General features: G+C 38.5%; 2 protein-coding genes across 2 annotated transcripts; both read left to right on the forward strand.

The window, feature by feature from the left end:
• The first annotated feature begins 363 nt into the window (after positions 1–363).
• Positions 364–2,292, forward strand: uts2d (urotensin 2 domain containing). Its single transcript, XM_071486974.1, has 5 exons — positions 364–830; positions 1,077–1,181; positions 1,275–1,312; positions 1,606–1,696; positions 1,801–2,292. Exons 1-5 carry the CDS (start codon positions 731–733, stop codon positions 1,824–1,826), a joined length of 360 nt encoding a protein of 119 aa, XP_071343075.1. The 5' UTR covers positions 364–730; the 3' UTR covers positions 1,827–2,292.
• A 2,362-nt stretch (positions 2,293–4,654) lies between these two features.
• LOC139626392 (uncharacterized) lies at positions 4,655–22,234 on the forward strand. Its single transcript, XM_071486707.1, has 4 exons — positions 4,655–4,749; positions 5,077–7,030; positions 13,694–15,407; positions 18,708–22,234. The coding sequence occupies exons 1-4, from the start codon at positions 4,731–4,733 to the stop codon at positions 20,955–20,957; spliced, it is 5,937 nt and encodes a 1,978-aa protein (XP_071342808.1). The 5' UTR covers positions 4,655–4,730; the 3' UTR covers positions 20,958–22,234.
• Positions 22,235–22,454: the final 220 nt, after the last annotated feature.

Consider the following 22,454-nt stretch of genomic DNA (forward strand, 5'->3'; position numbering starts at 1 on the left):
TCAACAGGCACATAAGTTAAGGCCCAAGGGGTTCATGATGACCAGGGCCTTTTAGGAGACCAGGAGACCAGCCAAATTCAGCAGGTGCCAGCCATCTCATTTCCCTAACACTGCACAAGCACAATGTCTGCTCCCCTGGCAGTGATTTCCTTGATGCACAAAATAGACTACAGTGACTTGGGAGGTGTTGGGTTGTTGGCTTGGCCACAGTGATGGATGTTCCTTCAGCTCCAAATCAGTCCTAAAGCCAAGATTGAGGAGCTCATCTCCGGCTACGATGCACTTAGAGACTGAATCAATTTCCCTCTCCTTCCCCGGATAACATACTCCCGTGTGCCTATTTAAAGAAACAATTAATGTAAAAGAAAAAGACTTGCAAGCGCCAAGAACATCTGATTCTGGTCTCTCATAACCAACAGGGTGATTGATAACTTCCTCTCTCTGTTTGATTTGCCCATGTCAGAGTGATGTAGGGTTACTGGCCTTACCTGCAATGTCAGATCACAGTATTTCAATCAGGCGCTCCATGAGCCCTGTGAAAAGGTGATCTACTGACGGAACCTACAATGACTAGCTATTGATTTAGTGCGCACGCGGCTGACTGGCCCCTCCTCCCAGCCTCTGAAAGGATAAATATATTGACTGGATGGACCCAAGGCAGTGGATTGCTTGCCTTGCTTGAGGGAAAACTCATTGTGCAGCCTTTGTCCAGGACCATACGTTGAGTACCATGGACAGGGTTCCAGTTGTGAACTACTGCTTAGGACTCCTCGGTTTGTTACTCCTGCAGGGAGTGCTAAATGTGGAGGGAAGGAGCATATTTAACCCTGGTGAGTATACTAAATGGTCTTTGTTTAGGTCTAAATAAGTCTAAGTTTTTTTTTTTATAGATTTCAGAGGAGGCTGCATAAAATTACTGTAACCTTTAAATTAGTGCTATTGTTGTTTTCAGTTTTGCCCGAAATGCAACAAGTTAAAAGAATATGCCTGACGATGAAATGGGATGGACGTGACTTCATTTTCTGTCCATATTTGTGGTGCATAAGGTTACATTTTCATTTGCTTTGGATGTGCAGGAAACCATGTTTTTAATCCCAAAGAAGACACAGATGCCCAGAGCAAGATTATAGCACTCTTGCTTCACAAAAGCTTAGTTCCAGTTGAAAAGGACGACCCTCTAGGTAAGAGATAAAGGGGAAAAAATACTTAAACTGTGAATATAAATATCAAACTTAACAATCTTGCAGGATGTTAACTGTTTTTTTTATCCACAGGTCTTGAGCTGGCCAATGAATTAGCTGAATTAGAGCAGGTAAGGATATTTAGAGATTCACCATGAAACAACTGTGCATTTGCCAGGATACCTGTCATGATTCACTCCAATGTGAATACATTGTGTTTGCATATAAATTGAGTGTAGGTATCTTATTTCGGTTTCTCAAAAAATAAGAATAAATTCTGCTTTCATTCTATGAGTGAAAACCTGGATATGAACAAAAACCTGTTACACTACTTGATTACTAAAGTCATCGAATAGATGGTGTATTGATACTGCAATGACGGTTACGTCTGAGTGTGTTTAATCACTGTGATCTCTGCTTGTAGCTGCGGGTGCTGAAGGAGGACCTGGAGTTGGAGAGGGAGATCACAGCCAATTTGGCAGAAGGCAAAACCATAGCTCAGAAGAGGGGTGAACGTGAGTTCAATTCAGTAATTCTCGATTTATAAATAACATAACCATAGCAGTTTATATAAACTGTATATCAGACACTACTAGGGTTCACCTCCTTTTGTCTGCAGCTTGCTTCTGGAAGTACTGTGTCTGAGATGGATGCAAGAGGAGGAGGACCACTATGAAATCTTGCTGCAAAGCCCCACACAGCCTTAAGACTCACAACACCAGTAATATAATCACACTGTATTTATTCCAGCAATATAGAGTTGTATAAAAATCAATGTCATCAATAAATGTTCCATTACCACTGCACCGAAGTACTCTTATGAGAGATCTAAGGACTGTGGCTGTAAATCTTTAATCTGTAAATTATTTAGCTAATCACTGGATATACTTGAGGGTCAGATATGACAAAATATACTTGTCTGCAGACATATCATTATTATTTTGTTTTTCTTTTTTAGCAGGGATTTTATTTGCCCACTGCTTGTGTTTATGTCGCTCTCTTGTGGCTGAATTGCGCATAACATTTTTTGTAACTGCCAGCATCTGTTGCTGTTTTTAGAAATGCTCTGCCCATCATTGTACAAAATAAATAAAACCATTATATGAATCTATATTTTTTTGTCGGATTTTGTTTTTGTTTTTAAAAGTTCCTAAGAGGAAATGATTGTAAATGATTCACTGAATGGACTCTTTAGAGATTTAAAAAGGACACTATTTATTTATTTATTTATTTTTGTATTCATTTCCCATCAAAAAGGGATTTGAAAATATTACTGAAAGACATATCAACCTTCTTAACTCACATACCTACGTTTATTGTTTATTCACTTTGGATATTAAACATTTTTAAGAGTGAAAATAAGCATCTGAGTGAAGGAATGTTTGTAACTGGTGCTTATCTGCAGTGACGGGTGATTTACTGCAACATGAAGTTCATCTGATTGGACCTTTTGGAGGAGGGTGACAAAGCTGAGTCACAGGCTTAGTCTAAATAATGGGTGAGCTGCTGTCTAAAGACCTGACTCATAGCATGATGAACAGAGGGGGCTTCTGGGAAAACACTGACTATGATGCGGTGCTGCATCAACAGTCTAAAACAGCAACATCAAAGAAGAGGGATGACCTTTGCATTCCATCAGTGAGTCTTTTGCTGTTGTGGTTTCAGAGGTTATTAATGCACTTGCACATCAAGATATCCACATATGCACAACACACACACACACATAAGAACACAGTATAACCCATACAGTTTGTTTGAGCATATGCAATACAAAATGTGAAGTATTTATCAGTAAACAGCTGTGTAAGAATACTTCCATCAGTGAGCGCTTCCAGTGTGGATATCCATATTTCCGTTTTTTTATTTCAAATAATGAGACAAAAAATAGAAAAAAAACCCCCAACAAAAAACAATTATATATTACAATAAAATATTCTGTTGTGCTTACATATATGCACATACAAATAATGCAATTGTATTATTCTTAATTAGTTACCATTTTGCATTTTTTATATTTCGGTCATGACTTGGTATAATTACTATTTTAGCTCTGTATCTGCTCCTGTGCTCATTTTGCAATATATCAGCCAACAAAGTGTCACTGAAAAAATGTCCAAAATATGCATTAATTCTGATTCTGATTCTGCTTTATATACCTGTAAAATTACATATCACCAAATTATCATTGGGTTTTATGTAATAACATTTTCTTGAAATATAGGACTCTATCTAATTCAGTCTCAGTTGTACTACATAATTTTCAGCAGTTAATAGCAACACACACTCAAATCTTTTCCTCCATCAAAATCTGCTCTTGGAGGACTTTAAATAGAAAAACTAAATGGGTGAAACTTCACTTGAGGAAACTAATCAGCATTCAATTGCCATTTGCTTATTTAGACCTAAAAGAAAAATGTGTCCCAAGTTTATTCTATCGGTTCTGTTTATTCTAATAATGACTTGATGATTTTGCCTAAGTTCACTTGGGTGTAATCTGACTCAAAATGCAGCATGCATCTGTAACTTTTGGACAACCATTATGGTTAAGATACCATGGGACTCCTGTTGAAATCTGGGAGTGACTGTTGGTAAATAATATCACTGCCTGGTACTCAGTTTTAACTGTGAGTGAGCCAATGAATAAAAAATACTCTTTGTGTCTCTATTTTAGACATACTTGACATGTTGAGAGGCGACACAGTGAAGTGAGTGACCTCGACTAAATTTATTTCCCACTGTATTCTACATGAAACTACTATGTCACATTACAGGGCACCAGACACAAACACTCAAACTGATATATTGTAGAAATGAGTGTTATCTGCTTCAGCTCAGTCCACAAACTGGAGCACAGACAGGGTGGGGTGGCACCAGATAAATCCACAGGAAATGAGCAAGCATCCTCTTTGTCACTCATATAATAGTTTTTTTTTTTTTTAATTTTAATAATGTATAGAAATAAACTTTACAAAAACTTTGCATGTAAGGAAATCCATGGCAATCCAAACAGAGGATGCTAAAGGAACTGCACGTAGGAAACTGGCAATTACAAATATAGTAATGGTTAGGTAAAATGACAAACTACAAAATAATGGAATTATAATTCAACAAAATTATAATGGGACCAGTACATTAAAATATGTGATAAATTCAATAGAAAGAAGTCCAGTAACATAAGTGTTAATGAAATAAGCGTAATGAATATAATCACTTCAAAAGTCTAATATCCTGATATCTAAGTTCAAGGTGCCAAGTAGATAGGACAGGGAGGAAAAGTCACTGTTCAGAGTAGCATGAAAGATGGGTGGTGTAATGGCTTTTGAATGGACATATTGGCCAAGCAGGGGGTGGGGATGGGGGTTTTGTGTGTGTGTGTGTGTGTGTGTGTGTGTGTGTGTGTGTGTGGGTGTGGGTGGGATGGTGGGATGGTGGGGGGGGTGGGGGGTGGGGGGGGGGCAATATGATAGACAGTGGGTATCCAACTCCTCCAGACAGCTGCAGCCCCACAAGAGCAGCACAGAGCAATATCATACTATCATACAGCCAGTGATGGATTCTTCAGTCAGAGGTTGGTAGAATATTTAGATACTTAATATTTATGTTGAATTTGTTTTATTATTATTATTATCATTTACTATTAAACCTAAGTCATTTTAGCCTTAGCGTTGGTCATTTTGACTTATTTCTTTGATAATTTCTCTGTGCAAATTCAAGATTTGCATTAAAAAATGACTGAATTTGAGTTGTAGAAAAATGCGGGCCTTCTGAATAAATAGTGGAAGATTACTACCATATATTGCTATTTTGGATAATATTAATGAGACAAATTTACAATAATGAGTCTAATGATGTAATTTCATATGTGTCTAAATGTGTCTCTATTTCAATTATGCAGTGCCCTTGTGGTTCATAGTCATCCTCTTCACACTGCCGCACCGCACCTGCAACATGTTCTGCCCAACCAACTGCCAGTGCAGCTTTCACGGTGCTGTCAAGTGCGTTGGCCACGACATCACGGATATACCTAAGCAGCTGCCTTCCCACACATACATGCTGCAGCTCAGTGACACAAACATGAATGTCATAAATGAGCAGAGCCTGGCAAACCAAGATCTCCTGTTGCGCTTCGGCCTGACTCACAGCCATCTACACACCATCCATCCCAAGGCCTTCCACGTCGCTCCACAGCTGAAGTCTATCAAGCTGTCATCCAATGATCTCTCTACACTTCCAGCTCAAGTGTTCAGTCCTATGACCACTCTGGAGCAGCTGTATTTAGATGAAAACCAGTTGGAGACCATTGCTCCCGAAATGTTTGACGGACTTGTTAGGTTGCAGTATCTGGACCTGAGTCGCAACAAACTGATGAGTCCTACGTCAGATGTTTTTGATGGACTGACCAACCTCACTGCACTGAACCTTGGCAGAAACTCCATAAAGAAGCTTCCACCTACCATCTTTCACTCCTTGACCAACCTTCGCTACCTCTCGATCTATAACAATGATCTTGAGGTACTAGATGGTGCGATGTTCAATGACCTTGTCAACCTTGAAGAGCTGAAACTCCACCACAACCAGATAGCCAGCCTTCCACCTCAGGTGTTCTTGTCATTGACGAACCTGGTGACCCTCACTTTGTCCTCCAACCAACTTCAGACTATCCCAGAAAAAAGCTTTTATAACATGCCCAAGCTGACCCAACTTACCATTTACAACAACCCGCTGCTATCTCTACCAGACAAGCTGATGGGTCACATGCCTGAGATGCAAGAATTTTATCTGTTTAATACTAATCTCACTACTGTTCCAGGAAATTTATTCACTAACATGTCTGGGCTGCTGCGGCTTAACTTCCATTTAAATAACAAACTGAGGGAGTTGCCTTCAGACCTTTTCTGCTGTCTTCCCTATCTTCAGAAGCTCTCACTGAAATCCAACAATCTCCATTATCTACATCCTGAGCTCTTCTCCAGACTAACCACACTGACTATGTTGTTTCTAAATGACAATAAGCTTCAGAATCTACCAGAACACATTTTTAAGGGCCTTGGAGGGCTTTTGACCATTGATTTGAAGAAAAACCACCTCAAGAATCTTCCAGGAGATGTTTTCTTGCCAAATACAGCTTTGAGGTCTCTTACTCTGAGTGACAACCCCTGGGATTGTACTTGTAGTATTAGAGGTATTGCAAGATGGGTAAGACATAATCAACATGTGGTTATAGACAAAGAGGATGCCATGTGTCATAGTCCAGTGTACCAACTGCTCCGCCCGATTGGATCTTTGCGTGATGAGGAGTTCAACTTTTGTGATGCCACATCAGTCCCAACTTTTCCTATGCAGAATGAGTTGCATGAGCCAACACAACCATTCCACACCATATCAACAAGTGGACAACAAGCTTCAACATCTACACCACCTGGAGAGACATCAACCACCACTCAAGGAGCTACCCAACAAGTCACCATCCCAGCAACCACCGAACCTGCAAATGTAACCACCTTGGATGCCACAGCACACTCAACATCCCTCCTCACTGTAAGCACCACTCTACCTAATGAAGAGTTTCTTCTTATTACTGAGACTCACTCAACTTATTACGAGGCAGCTCCTTTCTATGACATACTGGTGGTTGAACAGGGGCCTGAGTTTGTTCACCACAGCTTTCACAGAGGCTGGGTGTATGTGTGGTTTCTGCCCTCAGATACAACCTTGGCCGGTTTCCTCATGTTTTGTCATATCCTTCTTGCGGCCACAGGCTTGTTCCTTATTTTTGCTGCCATGCATAGCATGTATTGCCTCAGCAAGACCATGGATAAGCTAAAGGCTGAACATGCACATAATGAAGGGTAACAAAGCATGTTATCAGGCCTGGTGCATGAGAGACCAAGACAAACTGTCCTTTTCCACAAGCTGCGGTTAATATAAGATTACTATTGTTTGTTGCTTTTCTTGATGTTGATTTATCTTCAAGTGTTGCTTTCAGATGTTTAATAACTTAAAATACTGTATAAAAAAAAAAAAAGTTGAAGCTGAAGGTAGTTTAAGGTGGCAATAAAAAAAAATATTGTAAGATTTAATATTATAGAATACATCACATGATATAGTTTAAAGCTTTAAAAAATGAGTTGCACTAATTTAAATCAATTATTTTTAAAACAAAAAATTTTATAATATTATATAATTTATGTAGAGATGTAAGGATTGGTTGATTGAAAATTGCTCGTCCCAGCTTTTTATTGTTGTGCTTTTCTTTGTCTTGTATGTTTATTTCTCTGAAAACTATTTGCCAGATTCATCAATAATGAAAATAATCTTTATTTGTAGCCTTAGATGTAAGCTTTAAAATAAACAAATTAAATAAAACGTTCTTTCTGTCATTCTTCCTTTGCTATGTCCTTGTCTTAAGGGGGTGCCTGAGCGTCCTCAGCAAAACAGGGAATCATTTTCACTATAATTCCACCCATAAATAACAGAAAGCACATCTATTTTAATCATGGTTTTCAAACACTTTCTGCAATAAAACAACAAAAAGCAAAAATCTTATCAGATGGGGGTGATCAAATGTGTGTCAGCTAAGGGGTCCTTGATGTGAAAAAGTTTGAGAACCAATGCTATGACTAACAGTATGTGAACATTTTCCATATTTTATTTCTGTTTTTGGCCTTTTTGACAGCAAAACTGTAGAGTGAAATGTTGAACTTCATAAACAAAAGCAAGTCAGTGTAGTCAATAGTAATAATAGTAATCACAGGCTTCACCCTCAAGGGGTGAAAGCTTCAAACTGCATGAAGAGATATCAGCATCAAAATGTTGTGCAATGCTGCTTTTTAACAATAACACAATTTTTTCTTTCTTTCTTTCGTTCATACAGGAATATGTAAATATGCTGGTCTTACTCTGTACTTCTCACTAAATGCACATTCTCACACTGCTATTTGGTAAAGAGAGCTCAGTTGTTTGTTCCAATTTGGTCATACTGTATTTTTTTTTACATTTCTACAAGTAAAATCAAAAGTTAATAAAGTACATTTAAGAAACCTTGCCCTTATGAAACTTGTGCTAGGGCACCAGTTGCATTTGAGAGAAGCGCTTCTTCTCTTATCTTGGGATCTTATTCCCTCCTTGAATGGAGAATGTGCTTTTCCAACAGAGAATGTCCTTTCCCTAAAAACAAATCATATCTTGGATACTGGGAAGACCACACCTTCATTACTGTAACAGCCTTAACAACAGGAAGCTTGAAATCACTCATCCTTACGACTCACAAAGGTCACAAAGCAAAATAACATTTTCAGAACAGTGCCCCTGTAATTTCACACACTAACATTATGAAACAAACCCACAGCAATGTGCACACAGTTATGTTCCCTTTTTTGCAGTGTTAAGATCACTCAATTAAGATCACATAATTATAAACTAGAAAAAGTATGAGAAAAGTAGTTGCTCTTTAATTTCAACCTTAAGTTTTCACAAAAATGTTTTTACACAAAAACTTTGGTGAAGATTATCAATAAAGCTCATACAACTGAAAAGTTACCTCTGCAATCAATTGTGTTGATTATTACACATTAGACTGATAATTTAATTTGACACTGTTCTTTGGAAGCGAAACAACAGAGAATGTTCGACTGCTGGTCAAAAAAAGCTTTCAAAGCTTTTAAACCCTCACAAAATGACAGCAGATGCCATGAATTCCACGAGAAGTGATTGGACTTTAAAACAAATGGCAAACAAAAGAGGATGAATTGGTGAACAGCACACAAGTTCATTGCTATGACAACGGGTGATTAGTCCTTTCCAGTACACTGAGCTCACATAACAGTCGCCCCCCCCCCACAAAACACACACACTCACACATACACACAGTGAGAGAGGATGCCCGTAAGAGAGAGGAAATAATACAGCAGGGGTCACATAGAGTATTCAGCCACAGTAGAAAAAGCAGTGCTGATTCACACGTCTGAAAAAATGTATTATTCTGTGATATTTAACCTGGTAATCATTATCATTAACAAGTCAGTTACAATAATATTACTGTAACTAACTACTAACTACTGTAACTACTGTACTAATTTAGCTGTATAAATATTTTTCTCCAGATCTTTTGGAGGAAATATACACTTATTACATATTATCATGTATCTATACAAGTCCATCAGCACAGGGCCATTACTGCCTTTGTATCTGTAACTCTTGACAACACTCCTGGAGCAAATTCAGTAGTAGTTTTTCGATACTGAAAAGCTCCTAAAATGTAAAGGGATGTATACTAAAAGTATATGAGAAGCATGGGGACTAAGAGAGTAAACTATATTTTTCAAGAGTACAGTATCCAAGGTCATATATGCTCAAAAAGAGAAATGAAGACAGAATCCAAGGACTGTAATTTATCTTTAATGCTTTTATGCTTTTTTATGGCATTGTCATCTTGTGTATCTTTTCAGATCCTATCTTTTAGATTATCATTTAGATATAGTTTTTTAAAAATTTGTTTTAATTAATGTATCAATTGTCACATATATACACACATATATCCTTTGTTTTGTGATAACAGTATTTTTCTTTCTTTTCCTATCTACTGTGTGCATGCATCTATTAACTCTTAAAAAAACATTTACTTACACAAACCATGAGCTGGCAACATGTTATATAATGTTAACAATTTTTTCATAACATAAGAAAGTCTTAACAGGTCACATAGTCAAGTAAAATATGTCCAGATTATCAGTGATTCTATGGCTTAGTGTTCTGGACACACACCTGTGACAATATCCAAAGTAAACTGTGGAAACTATAATACGGGTATTGCAGGATACACATGTTGCTATACATTGAATTACGTGTTTGCAATCTTAATGATAAAAGGACTTAATGATGATGGCTGTGCTGAGCAAGGTTAATTATAAAACACTGGTATGACCAGCTACAGCACAGATAGTACTTTCTCTTCAATATGGATCTTCCTGTATTTTTGCAGCTGAAAAACTGCAGTAACTGATTGTCTATACGTTAACCCCACCCTCACTATCTGTTTTCTGTGGTAAAAAGGGAGTTCGTCTTGTTTAAAACAGATGGATTTACTTACGGCAACACAGGAATGTTAAAAGCATCTGAACGCTCCCTGCTCAACCTTTTTTTCTTTTTCACTAAAGAACACAATACCGAGAATGCTTGATCACTCTAATGATTTGGGATATAAACATATATATGCCATATACCCACATACTGTATATACATGCACAAATATAAGCTCTGCAACAGCAGGGAAAGCCTCATGAACTAATTTTTATCTAGAATTACGCAACAATGGAAATTCTTTTTTTTTGTAACAAAAGAGAGACTAAACACAAGTGTGCTGGTTGTTAGGTTGTTTTTGGATCATCATGCAGTATGTAATTCCCTAAGAGTAGATTTGTGAACACATCCATGTCTGCCAAGTGACAAAACTTTACAAGCAAACCAGGAAAGTCATACCAAAGATATATCCAGCTGATGCTTAAATTTGCACAGCAAAAACAAGAGGGCATAAACTGTACACACAAAACAATTTCACAGCACAAAACAACCTCTATTGTCTTAAACCAAACTCAGCCTTGTAACACTAACCTCAACACACAAATATACCTTGCTTTCCTCTAAGAAGACACAAAAAACATGTGGATCCCATAAGATGAAGTACAGATCACGCAATCTCTTACGTGCATTCAAACACCCATAAACACACATCCAGTTCCAGAGGGTGGGGCTTCCTCTTTGCCTGATCCCCCAAAAATGTGAGTGTGGGTGTGATCGTGTGAGATGGGGCAACAGGGGGTGTGGCCAGAATGGGGAACAGTGCCACTGAAGCTTCAGAGATAGAATCTACAGATTTCATGAGCTCATAGCAAAAACAAAAAAAAAATAACCTAAACGCACAAAAAAAAAAACAACAAAAAAAAAACAGAATCATGAAGGAAATGAAGTAATGACGAAGGCAAGGAAAATGTGATGCTGCAAAAGTTCAGAGAGTGCTGGAAACTTTCAACAGGGGATTTGTCAAGCTCAAGAGGAAGGGGGGGACGTACATAAAAGACTCACCACACCAACTCACTGTCTCACTGTCTCAACTCTGTTCACTAATTCGTCAGCCACTAGCAGAGGTAAGTTCTGTCATTCTTCCCTCTGCATGCTGTCCTGGTTAACAAATTTCAGGGTGGAAATGTATCATTATAGTGAAAAGGATCATGATGATTTTGCCAAGAAAACTGTGTATTCATGTGTACAACAGAATACAACCTACTGGAATTCCTAATATAGACTGGATTAAGAAATTAGTGAAGATGTCTTTTACAAAATTTGGGTTGTTTCAGATAGCTTGCGTCATCATTGTGTCAGGTAAAGTGGTAAACAAAACCCTTTTATAAAGAAAATGAGGTCTTAGTGGCATGACTACTGAGTTTCTGTTCGCTTCTCCTAGATCAGTGTTTTCATGATAGAAAAACTGCTGATCCATCAGCTCCAGCATGGGGGGAAAAATCCAAGCACTTAATGGTGAAGTGGAAATGCTTTAGCCATTAAACTGTACTGCAGACCATTCCAGACTGTCCCAGTCAAGAGCAGACAGTGGTTTTGGTTTGACTGGGACATTTTAATATATACCAGAGAGGAAACATGGTTTGGCTGTCAGGTTTCGTTCAAATGGGAACATTATTAAACTCATACTTGTGAGGAGTCTCAACAGGGACATAGGCTTCACAATTCTAAGGGATTTTGTGTCCAGGGGGAGGAGTAGGGGTGATGAGATGATATGTTATGTGTCTGAAAACTAGTTGCTTAAAGCCACGGTTTGTTAAATGTAGTAGTTTTCTAATGGAAAACATACAACTGAAGGGGAACTGTGTTCAGATAGCACATTACTCAACAGATAACTGATATTCTGGTACTTGCGTTACAGGAAACACACACCTTTCACAATCTTTGCAGTTAAAAGAAAAAGGAAAATGGCAATAGTAATAGATATAGTGGGTATTGCCCACCAAACCTTATATGAACAAATAAGAGATCATAATTAATCTTACTATTACTAAGGCTTGGGTTATTGCTCGTAGTACTGGAAGTAAGGAGACAAGATAGGATTAGAAATAAAGAATAACAAAATGCTTTTTTAAATAGCTCAGTAATAATGTTATACTAACAATGAAAACATTAATTTCACACACTATCATTTGAATGAAAACAGACATGAGTACAAAATGTGTCCACAGTGAGACTCTTTCTGCACCCTAATACGCCTCAGCTAGTGAGAAACAACTCATGCTTGCCAACCAGAAGCTGCAGAACTTTAAATGGATTTGTATGGAGAAACAGGTCATGATGCTGGCACAGCTTTGTCTTTAGAGCTTCCTCTGCCATTACAAACAGTCAGCACAGCTTCAGCCCCAAACATGTGCAGGCAATCTGACGCATTGAGTAAAGACATAAGAAGGATAGAAATAAAATATAAATCATACATTTTTGCTTATGGCAGCAAACCAAACACCATGTTCATATCATGTGATGACATACTCAGCAGTTTGGGTATTTATTTCTAAAAACATTCTGCAGCAAACTTTTCATGCATATGTGAACTCCAAAATTGTTGCTGTTGAACACAAATAATGAATAAATGATTTTAATGCCGAAAGGTTGCAAAGCATGGTATTTTACCAACCAGTCCTTTTGGCAATGCTGATGGGCAATGCTCCAAGCCACAGGCAGCAAAAATGGCTGCAACATGGAGGCACTGTTACTAATTAGAAATGCCTTTAGTATAATTGTCTTATTATGGTGGTGATTTAAATTGCAGAGAATCCCCTCTGTGGCTGTTCTGTAAGGAAGGGGAGGGAAAAAAACAGACCATAGTAACTCACAACCATTGTACATCAAAACTCAGAGAGTTGTGCAGTGTTGAAACCCAACAAAACACAGCAAATGCAAATTTGCTCTCCATTGTTCTATATCAGATATAAAGAGGAGAAGTTTTATCTTAATTGTTATGTGTTCCTGTGATCCTGGTGGCACTTTTGGTGTCCTTCTGTCCTATGGTCAGCCAGCTTTTAGATAGATGTACTGGCATCACAGCTTAGCACTGACTTAAAGGGGTATTCCACTGATGTTGTATTGCACTTCCTTAAAGTTCGTAGACTCGTAAAAGACAGATTTAAATATAAAGGACACAATTAAAGCAGAGGCTTTCTTTTAAAAGTATGTCGTCTCCAAGATCAAAAGTGCTCAAGTAATGTCACTTGAGTATCCATGTTAGATTTTTTGAAGCCTCTCCAGAGCCACAGAAGACATTAAAAAACAGGCTAAGTGAAAGTACTCCCAGTGACAAGTTATTTGACTCTGACATGTTAAATCGGTGGGGGGCAAAGGCCAAAAAAATTTAGAGTATTCATTACATAATTACCACAAAGCCCTTAGCCATGTAAATCTGATACAAGACTAATAACCCCTCTCAAATTGAACATATCTGCTTTTTCTTTTCTAAGGAAAAAAATGGACCTGCCACTGACCCCTCAAGTGCTCCTACTCCTCTGTTCCCTTAATGCTGTTGTTTGGGCGTGTCCAGACCAATGCAAATGTCTAGGAACCAAGATTCTCTGCAGTGGCCTCTCTGACTTCCCCACAGCTGTGCCCTCATCTACCACCGCCCTCTACTTTTCCAATTGCAGTATCTATTCTCTGAAGCCAGAAGACCTGACTGATTTCTCTAATGCCCTTGGTATCTTTGTGATTAAAGACACTGTTTTGAGAGAAGTGCGCCCTGGCACATTTGATTCCACCCTGAATATAGGTGCTTTAGGGTTTACTGGCACTGGACTGCAAGATCTCCCAGAGGATTTGTTCCAAAATCTTCAGAAGCTTGAGTCTCTGAATCTGAGGAGCAACAAACTTCTGGTATTACGCCCTAAATGGTTTTCAACTCTGACATATCTAAAAGCTCTTGACCTCAGTAAGAATCTTTTCACCTCTGTACCTGTGGAAACCTTTCACCCTCTTACTGAGCTACATTATCTTTTTCTTTCCGGAAACAACATCAGTCAACTGTCTAGAGAGACATTCAAGGGTCTTTCTAACCTTAAAACCTTGCGGCTCAGTAAAAACTTGCTGCAGGAACTCCCTATGGGCAGTCTGGATGACCTTGGAAACCTGGAGGAACTATCCCTAAATGACAATCTAATCACTCACCTCCACCATGGCCTGTTCTCTAACACTCCAAAGCTTGAGAAGCTGTTCCTCTCCCACAACAGGCTTACATCTCTTCCACAAGGGATCTTCTTAAACCTGCCCATCCTTTCCCAAATCTCACTGTATGAAAACCAGCTGGAGAGTCTGGGTCCAGGGGTGTTTGGGCCCATGGCCCTGCAGGAGTTGTGGTTGTATGACAACAAGCTGAGCCGTGTGGAGGATGACACGTTCAGAAATCTGACTCATTTGCATCTCCTGGTGCTCAGTCGCAACAGGATCAGCTATGTTTCCACTGGGGCCTTTAGAGGGTTGGAACAGGTGGGAGAAATATCACTTCACACCAATCAGCTCACAACCCTGCAAGCTGGGACTTTCCAAGGTCTGCCGCGCTTGGTCAACATTTCCTTGGAGAACAACTTCATCAGCTCCCTCCCTATGGGTTTTCTGCAAGGCCTGAGCCACCTAGGACAGATAGACCTACGAAACAATTCCCTTCCCAACCTGCCAAAGGAAAGTCTAGATGCACTCACTGTGGCAAATGAAATGCTCCTGCAGCAGAACCCCTGGAAGTGTGACAAGGATATTCTGCCTCTTAGGGATTGGCTGAGACAGTACCCATCCAAGGCCAACCAAACCCTTGTGGTGTGTGAAATACCTTCCAGTCTGAGCGGGGAGGTGATTGCTGTGCTGACAAATGAGAACCTGATGCCCCCCAGCTCTACTGAAGAGCCTGTGTTGACCTCAACGGAGAAGAGGAGGAAACCCAATACCCCTCCTACCAGACGAAGCACTTCCTCACCTGCTGTCAAGGCCACACCCACCTCAGAGCATGAAGAGGTTACCAGCAGTGGACAAGGGGAAAAGAGAACGGTTTCTAATAATACTTTGATCACCCTCATCATCATCGCAGTGGTGTCCACGGTCATCATCACCACTGTCATCAGCTGTGTGTGCTGGAGGAGGAACAAGAGAGGCAGGGGAAATATAGGCCACAGAAATAAGAACTCTGTGCTGTAGACTAAACCACCCAACATCAGTAACCCAAGAACTTTTATAGCCAAGGGAAACTGCTCGCTGATTAGTGTGGTTTACTCAAAAAAACTGGATTGATTTTAGAGTCTCAAAGGCATAGAAAGAACCATTTCAGCTCATTCATTTCAGCTAGAACAAACAAGTAAACAGATTTTCTTTTGAATTCATTAGCATTCAGTTTTTACTTATCAAATTCACCAGCCTGTAATGTGTGCTGTAAAAAGAGAACGGACATTTTACACACCAACTGTAAAAACACCCACCTTGCCATTTTGTGGGAAACTGGGACATTTTGTTGAATGTAAACTCAAATGCGATGAAATGGTATACTTCTTTTAATGAAATTTAGAGTGCACCCAGTATTCTGTTCAATGGTTTTTCATTTTTCAGGATTAACAATTGCAGTGTGACAATGACTTTTTGTGCTAGCAACAATACATTTAGAAATGTTTTACTTTTCTTTGCAAAAGGACTATCCATACAATCTCAAAGATGTAATTTTACACATTCAATGCAAAATGCTACTACACATTGAATAAATGCACTGCTTTTAGTGGGAGTGATCTTACATTGTGGTAATTTTTTACTGACCTAAGCCATTCATGGTATAACATAAGCACTTTCTCTCCCAAGATCTGACAGCAAGTTATTCTTTCTTTACACATTGTTCAGGGATGTGGTGGAGAATAAATGAATACTTGTAAAAAGCAGTTTACCCACTAACTAAAGGTTAAGTTATTAAAGGAAATAGCATTACACTGACATACTGTATCATATATTAGATGAATCCTATTTTTTTTAGGATGCTGATCCTGTTGAAATTGCTTCACAGAATTAAAAAAAAAAAAAACAGTCCAGACTGAGGAGGGGCAGCATGCTACTGTACCACAAACTTTTGGGTTTGCATTCCCAGCAATTAATCAGCAAACTGTCATAAACACAGAGTAATGGAGTTATGGTGTACATTTGGCCCCGGTAATAATTTCATTTCATTCGACTGTCTATGTTCCTCTAAGTGAAATCAATTCTATATAAAAGACTGCCATCTGCTGGAAGGAAGTCCAAATAACGTTTGAAAGAATTTTGGCCTAAATCCAAAAAATTCCACCGTTTGCTTTTCCTGCATTTACAGAGACCAGACAAAACAAATGAATCATAAATGTTTACATATGTTTTGTTTCATTGTTAATTGACAATAACAATGTTCTGGCCAGAAAGTTAAAACAAAACATAATCAAAAAACTAGAGATAAATTGTGAACTGGGGAAACATCTTGGATAGTTTTACTTCCACCTGATGTGTTAGGTACTGTACTACAATCTTATTTATTCAGTCAGTGGTTAAACTTAAATCATCCATCAAATTTAAGAGCAACATTCAAATCACTGGCAGAACACAATATTTCTGAAAGCTAGTTTAATTTAATTATTTGAAAATAAAGCATTTGTAGATACTGAATGTCAGTGACTATAAGGAAACTAGAAACCGCAATTTCTGAAGAAATTGTGGTATAAGCAGTAATAAAAAGTTGAAGGCGTGTCATATTGTAAAAATAAATGGAAGTAAATACAAAAAGACTAAGCTGCATTGCTTCATGCATAGCCTAAGCCAAACTGCATTGCTTCATGAATTGCCTGAAATATGCATGGATCTTAAACTGAGATGTCTTACTGGGGGGCAAAAAAAATGTATTTGTGAAAAAAAAAAGACTCAGAAGAATCAAAACTGAACATGATCAGTGAAATAAGAAAAGCTTTTGTGCATATTTGTGTACAGCAGTGGAATGCTGTCAGGGCAAGCAGTGCTTGTAACTGGTAGTGGCTGACACAATATTAGTGAAACCAAATGTTTCACCAGAAAAATTGAGTACCCCATAGTTGAAGCTTTTAGATTGTAACAGGTAGGTTTGTGTGAGTGTGCATCTGTGTGTCTCTGTGTATCTGTTTATCTGGATGTTTGTGTGAGTCTGTGTGTGTAGGTCTCATCAGCTGATCTGAGTTGGTTTTGTGTGTCCAGCTGCAGTTAATGGTTTCCATAGTGATGGTAACTGCTTAAACAAACCTGGTGAAAACAGGGATTATGATGAGACACACCTCTAAAATACAGGCATTTCAATCAATGAACAATAACTCCTATCATCTGAAACTTTATATTTTCTGAAAGAGGAGAGTCTGCTAAACACAGTGACATAAAATATCTCATGGTGATTTATTTTACAGGATTTTTCTCTCTGTTTCCTCTGCATTTTCTGGTCTCAGTTTACAATGGAGCCAATGGGGGAGCTGGATGGTACACTTGTCAATCAGAGGCTCATAGTTCAGATTATATAAGTCACTGTCAGTGTGTGTAGAGTGAAATTTGTGGCCATGAGGACAAGTTCATCAGAAAATGTTGAACAGCTTCTCCTCACTCTTAGCTGAAAAGGTCCATAAACATTAATGAAACTTGAACTGTCACTGTGTAAAAAAATATGAATAGGATTTAAAAGCTAAAATAAAAAAAAGAAGATACAAATGTAGATAACTTTCTGAGCATTTTGACCTTTGAATTGAGTTTCTATCTGAGAGTTTGGATTTGGGGTTGAAAAATTGATGAAAAGTTGTGAAAACTGTAGATTCTGAACATTCTGATCATTCATCTTAATGTGAAAAATATCAGAAAAACATTGACTATTTTGGAAAGTATAAAAAATACAAAAAAACTAAACAAAAACTAAGTACATCCGAATATATCCTTATTGAGCTGAACATTTGAATGGAGTTGCTATGTTAAAGCATCTAGAAGGAGATAGAAATAATAAACCATGGAGTAATAAAGAAGTTTTGAACCTGAGAAGAACATTATGGGATGGGATTATGTTTGCATCAATTGCACCTAAATATATCAATTTTGTAATCTTGGAGCCATGTTGCAGAGCTGTGCGGTTATAGTCTGAAACATTAAAAAAAGTCTGTCACTGCTCTTATCTCTAGCTGCAGAAGAGACACCACGCCTTGTATGGGTGTAACACACTCAAGACCCGCTGCCCAAGCTCAGTACAGAAGATAACTGAAGAGACCGTGTTTGTTTGTGTCTCGTCACTGATGTAAAAGCCTTCTGCTTCATCCTGGGTCAGGAAATCAACAGGTAGGTCAATGTTTCTTTGAAATTTGACTGTAACATAATATAGATTTCATGATAAAATAGCAAAGCTTGTTAAATTATTACTGATAAGTTATTACAAAAGACTGCGTACTAGGTCAAAATTTTATCTAATCAATTTGGTTTTTTTTTTCATAGTGACTAATCATGTCAAGAGGAGAAATCATTATTATTTTTCTGTCTTTAATGTTTGAGTCTACACTGACTCAAGACAATCCATGCCAGAAGGAGACAGACTGCCCTAAAGAGAATCAGGAGGTCTTTAGTTCATCTACGACAGAAATTCCTCAGAAGCTGAGACCAATTGTGACAGAGGTTTTCTTTGTGGATAGCCATCTTGAAAACATCCCCACAGCAGCCTTTGCTGAAAACCCTCAGCTTGAAAAGGTGGAGTTCATGAACACTCACACGTCATCTATTGAGCCAGGAGCTTTTAAAGGTTTGGTGTCCCTCAAGCATCTTGAGATCTCCAACACTCAATTAGTGTCACTCCCAGTGGGAGTCTTTCAAGACCTCAGTAACCTGGAGAAGATTATATTGAAGTTTAACAAGCTACGTAGTCTGGAGAGAGCCTTGTTTGATGGCCTTAAAAAAGTAAAAGAGATCCAGTTGCATGGGAACGAGATCAAATTAATTGAAGATGGGACATTTGATGGTCTTGAGAACCTTCTGTCACTCCATTTAGCCAAAAACAATCTCTCTGATGTATCTGCCAACTGGTTCTCAAACCTAAACAAATTGCAAACAATACGGCTTTATGACAATGAGGTGACCACCATTCCTGAGGAGATTTTCCAGAATTTACCAAACTTGAAGGAAATTGCCTTGTCTGGAAACAAGATAGCAGAATTACCACCAAATCTGTTTCCCCATAAAGTCAAACTAATGAAGATCACTTTAGACAATAACCTTCTGACTACTTTACCTCAAGATTTTTTTGTTGGCTTCCCTCTGCTTAAAACTCTCACCTTACAGAAGAATAAACTGACAAGTCTACCAACTGTGCTTTTTGGAGAAATGCCTAAACTGATTGATTTAAACCTCAGTGAAAACAATCTCAGCTCTCTTCCTGAAGGAATATTCAGCCCCCTGAAGCAAGTCAAGAAGCTGGATCTGTCTAAAAATCAGTTTGTCAGCTTGTCTGCTGAATACTTTGAAGGCCCAGAGAAGCTGACAGAACTGAATCTACTGGGCAACAAGATAAAGTCACTGGATGCAGAAGTGTTTGAACAGCTAGAGTCACTGACCACACTAAAGCTAGCTCAGAATGACCTCCAGATGCTTCCTGGGGATATTTTTAACCATTTAACAAAACTCAAAAAACTTGATCTAAATGATAACCCTTGGCACTGTGACTGTAATCTGATTCCTTTTCACCTCTGGATAAAAGCAAACTCGGAAAAGACTAGGTCCCCTGTGGTCTGTGAGTATCCAGAACATCTAAAAGGGCAGGAAATCAAATCCTTAACAGAAGATCAATTAATTTGCCCCACCCTTCCCCCCACAACTACTCTCTTAACCACCACCATGACCACTACCACAACTACCACGACACTCCAAACCACAACACTACAAACTACAAAACCAACCACCACCATACTTACTACCACAACACCTCTTCCTACAACACCAACCACCACTTTGCCAACCACCACTACACTCCCAACCACAGAACCAACCACTACCATCCTTACTACCACAACACCAACAACCCCTCTGACAACTGTAACTACGACTATCTCCACCACACCACTAGCCACAACCACAACAACAGTACCAACAACCACACCCACAAGCACTATAGCAACAACTACACCCACAACCACTATAGCAACAACTGCACCCACCACTACTATGGAAACAACTCTACCCACAACCACTATAACAACAACTGAACCCACCACTACTATGGTAACAACTCTACCCACAACCACTATAACAACAACTACACCCACAACCACTTTAACAACAATTATACCCACCACCATAGCCACAACTGCTATGACCACAAGTACACCTACAACAGCTATGCCTACAACCACCACCATTCAGACTACCCAACCAATCACCACCCAAACAACACCTCCTCCATCAACCACTGCATTGATCTTCACTTATTCAGTGGAACCAGTCTCTCAGGAGCGATCATCTTCCTTCACGTATCAGCACAGAAAAAAAGTTCAGCAGTGCAAGTGTCATATGACAATCTACACCGCACTGCTGGGGGTGGAGATCACATGCACACTGGTGCTGGTTAAGTTCACTCTGTCTCTTTACCGCCTGCTACAACGCAAAGAAAATATGTACCACAGAGTCAAACTCACCCACTTCTCCTACAGGAGAGAAGTCATCCTGAGGCCTCTACAAGAGGCAGAGACTCAAGGACTTTAGACAACAACATACAAAATAAGTTGTGAACACAATATTGACATATTATCACCTTATGAAGTTGAAATATTTGACTCGATAGCTCTAAATGCTCCACCATGGTCATCAGCCAACATAATGCTATAAGGGCACTGAGAGTGAATGAAAACCATAAATTTAGTTTTACCACAAAAAAAGAGTTGTTAAACCAAAACAATGTGCTGAAAGCTGCTTAAAAAGTTATATAGCTGAGGGAAATTGCAGAGTTGGTGAATAATTCTCTATGTGTATGTCAGTGTGAGCCACTGCATGTTGCTGATCATATGTTTCAGATTGTATATGCCCTGTAGAAATGTCTCACCTTAACTTCAACTTAACTTTAGCTGTAAAAAGATAATACAAGTATTATTTTTGAAAGTATAATTATGTGTTGTTAACATAATGCATTTGCTTACAATGATTAAAAGCTACAATAATTAATAAACTTCTTGCTGGAAATCTGGGAGTCTAGTCATAACTGAAAATCAGTTAGGCACACTACTACCGCAGGGGGAGCCAGAGATCTATAAGATGCCCCCCTCTGTCTCAATAACAGATTTTCAGGCAGCTCAACAAACACAAACTGAAATTGGTAAAAAAAAAAAAAAAAAAAAAATGTATGCAGCGTAGATGATATTTTAGTAGTCTAAATAAAATGTAAAGGGTGGTTTCATTTTCACAAGTCAAGTACTACAGCTTTATTTTTTCTGTATCCTATGTTTCTATAAAGAACAAATGAATCCCACAAGCCATAAACTGATGAGGTGGCAGAGTGGAAAACACGGAGGAGTTTGGGACTGGGATTTGTTGTTTGGTAAGGTTGCCTGCCTGATAGCTAAAGGTTAAATACCTTAATTAAGACTTTTATTAGACAGCAGCGCGGGAACAGAGCAGGTGGCCAGATTCATTAACCCAGTCGAACGTGTGTGAATTTGTACATGTGTGTGTGAGAGAGAGAGAAGTAATGAATTAAAAAGTAGCCTAATTGTATCTTCATAGAAACTGTTAACCTGCTGCCGAATAATTTAGTTGTGTTTTTCTGATGCAGAATGATGACTATGACATTGAACTATGAGTAATTTAATTTGAGGATGTTTATATGTATACCCGATAAAACCTGTTGTCATTGCCATATTTGGGTGTCCAGAAGATTACAATAGATACAACTTGAAGCAATAAGACTTTTTGGTATACTTGTCTGTTTTGTGAATGTATACAATTGTTTGAATTTTGTTTACTTAAAAAAAAAAGAAAAAAATAAAGTACAGCAATGGTTCTCATTGCTGTACTGTCTTTTCCCAGTGTGTCGTATTCTTCAATAAAAATATATAAAAACAAACAAAAACTGTTGTCCTTTTTCATATAAATCCTTAAAGGTAATTGGGGCTATACTGTCCGCACTCCAGACTGCCTTTAAGTTCAACTTTAACCTCAGAGTTACAGAATGATGCCAATTTCAGCTTTTATTTCTTTTATCGCATC

Source organism: Trachinotus anak, unplaced genomic scaffold, assembly GCF_046630095.1.
Source record: "Trachinotus anak isolate AG129_WGS33_773 ecotype Australia unplaced genomic scaffold, CSIRO_AGI_Tana_v1 ptg000010l, whole genome shotgun sequence".
In the NCBI taxonomy this organism is placed as follows: Eukaryota; Metazoa; Chordata; class Actinopteri; order Carangiformes; family Carangidae; genus Trachinotus; species Trachinotus anak.

Bases quoted from the DNA above. Each gene is read 5' to 3' on its own strand.
- LOC139626392 (XM_071486707.1), top strand. The intron at 7,031-13,693 runs GTAACAAAGCAT...TTCTTTTCTAAG, and splicing joins GAACATGCACATAATGAAGG to GAAAAAAATGGACCTGCCAC. The intron at 15,408-18,707 runs TAGACTAAACCA...TTTTCATAGTGA, and splicing joins GAAATAAGAACTCTGTGCTG to CTAATCATGTCAAGAGGAGA.
- uts2d (XM_071486974.1), top strand. From the start codon at position 731: ATGGACAGGGTTCCAGTTGTGAACTACTGCTTAGGACTCCTCGGTTTG. The intron at 1,182-1,274 runs GTAAGAGATAAA...TTTTATCCACAG, and splicing joins TGAAAAGGACGACCCTCTAG to GTCTTGAGCTGGCCAATGAA. The intron at 1,697-1,800 runs GTGAGTTCAATT...TTTTGTCTGCAG, and splicing joins AGCTCAGAAGAGGGGTGAAC to CTTGCTTCTGGAAGTACTGT.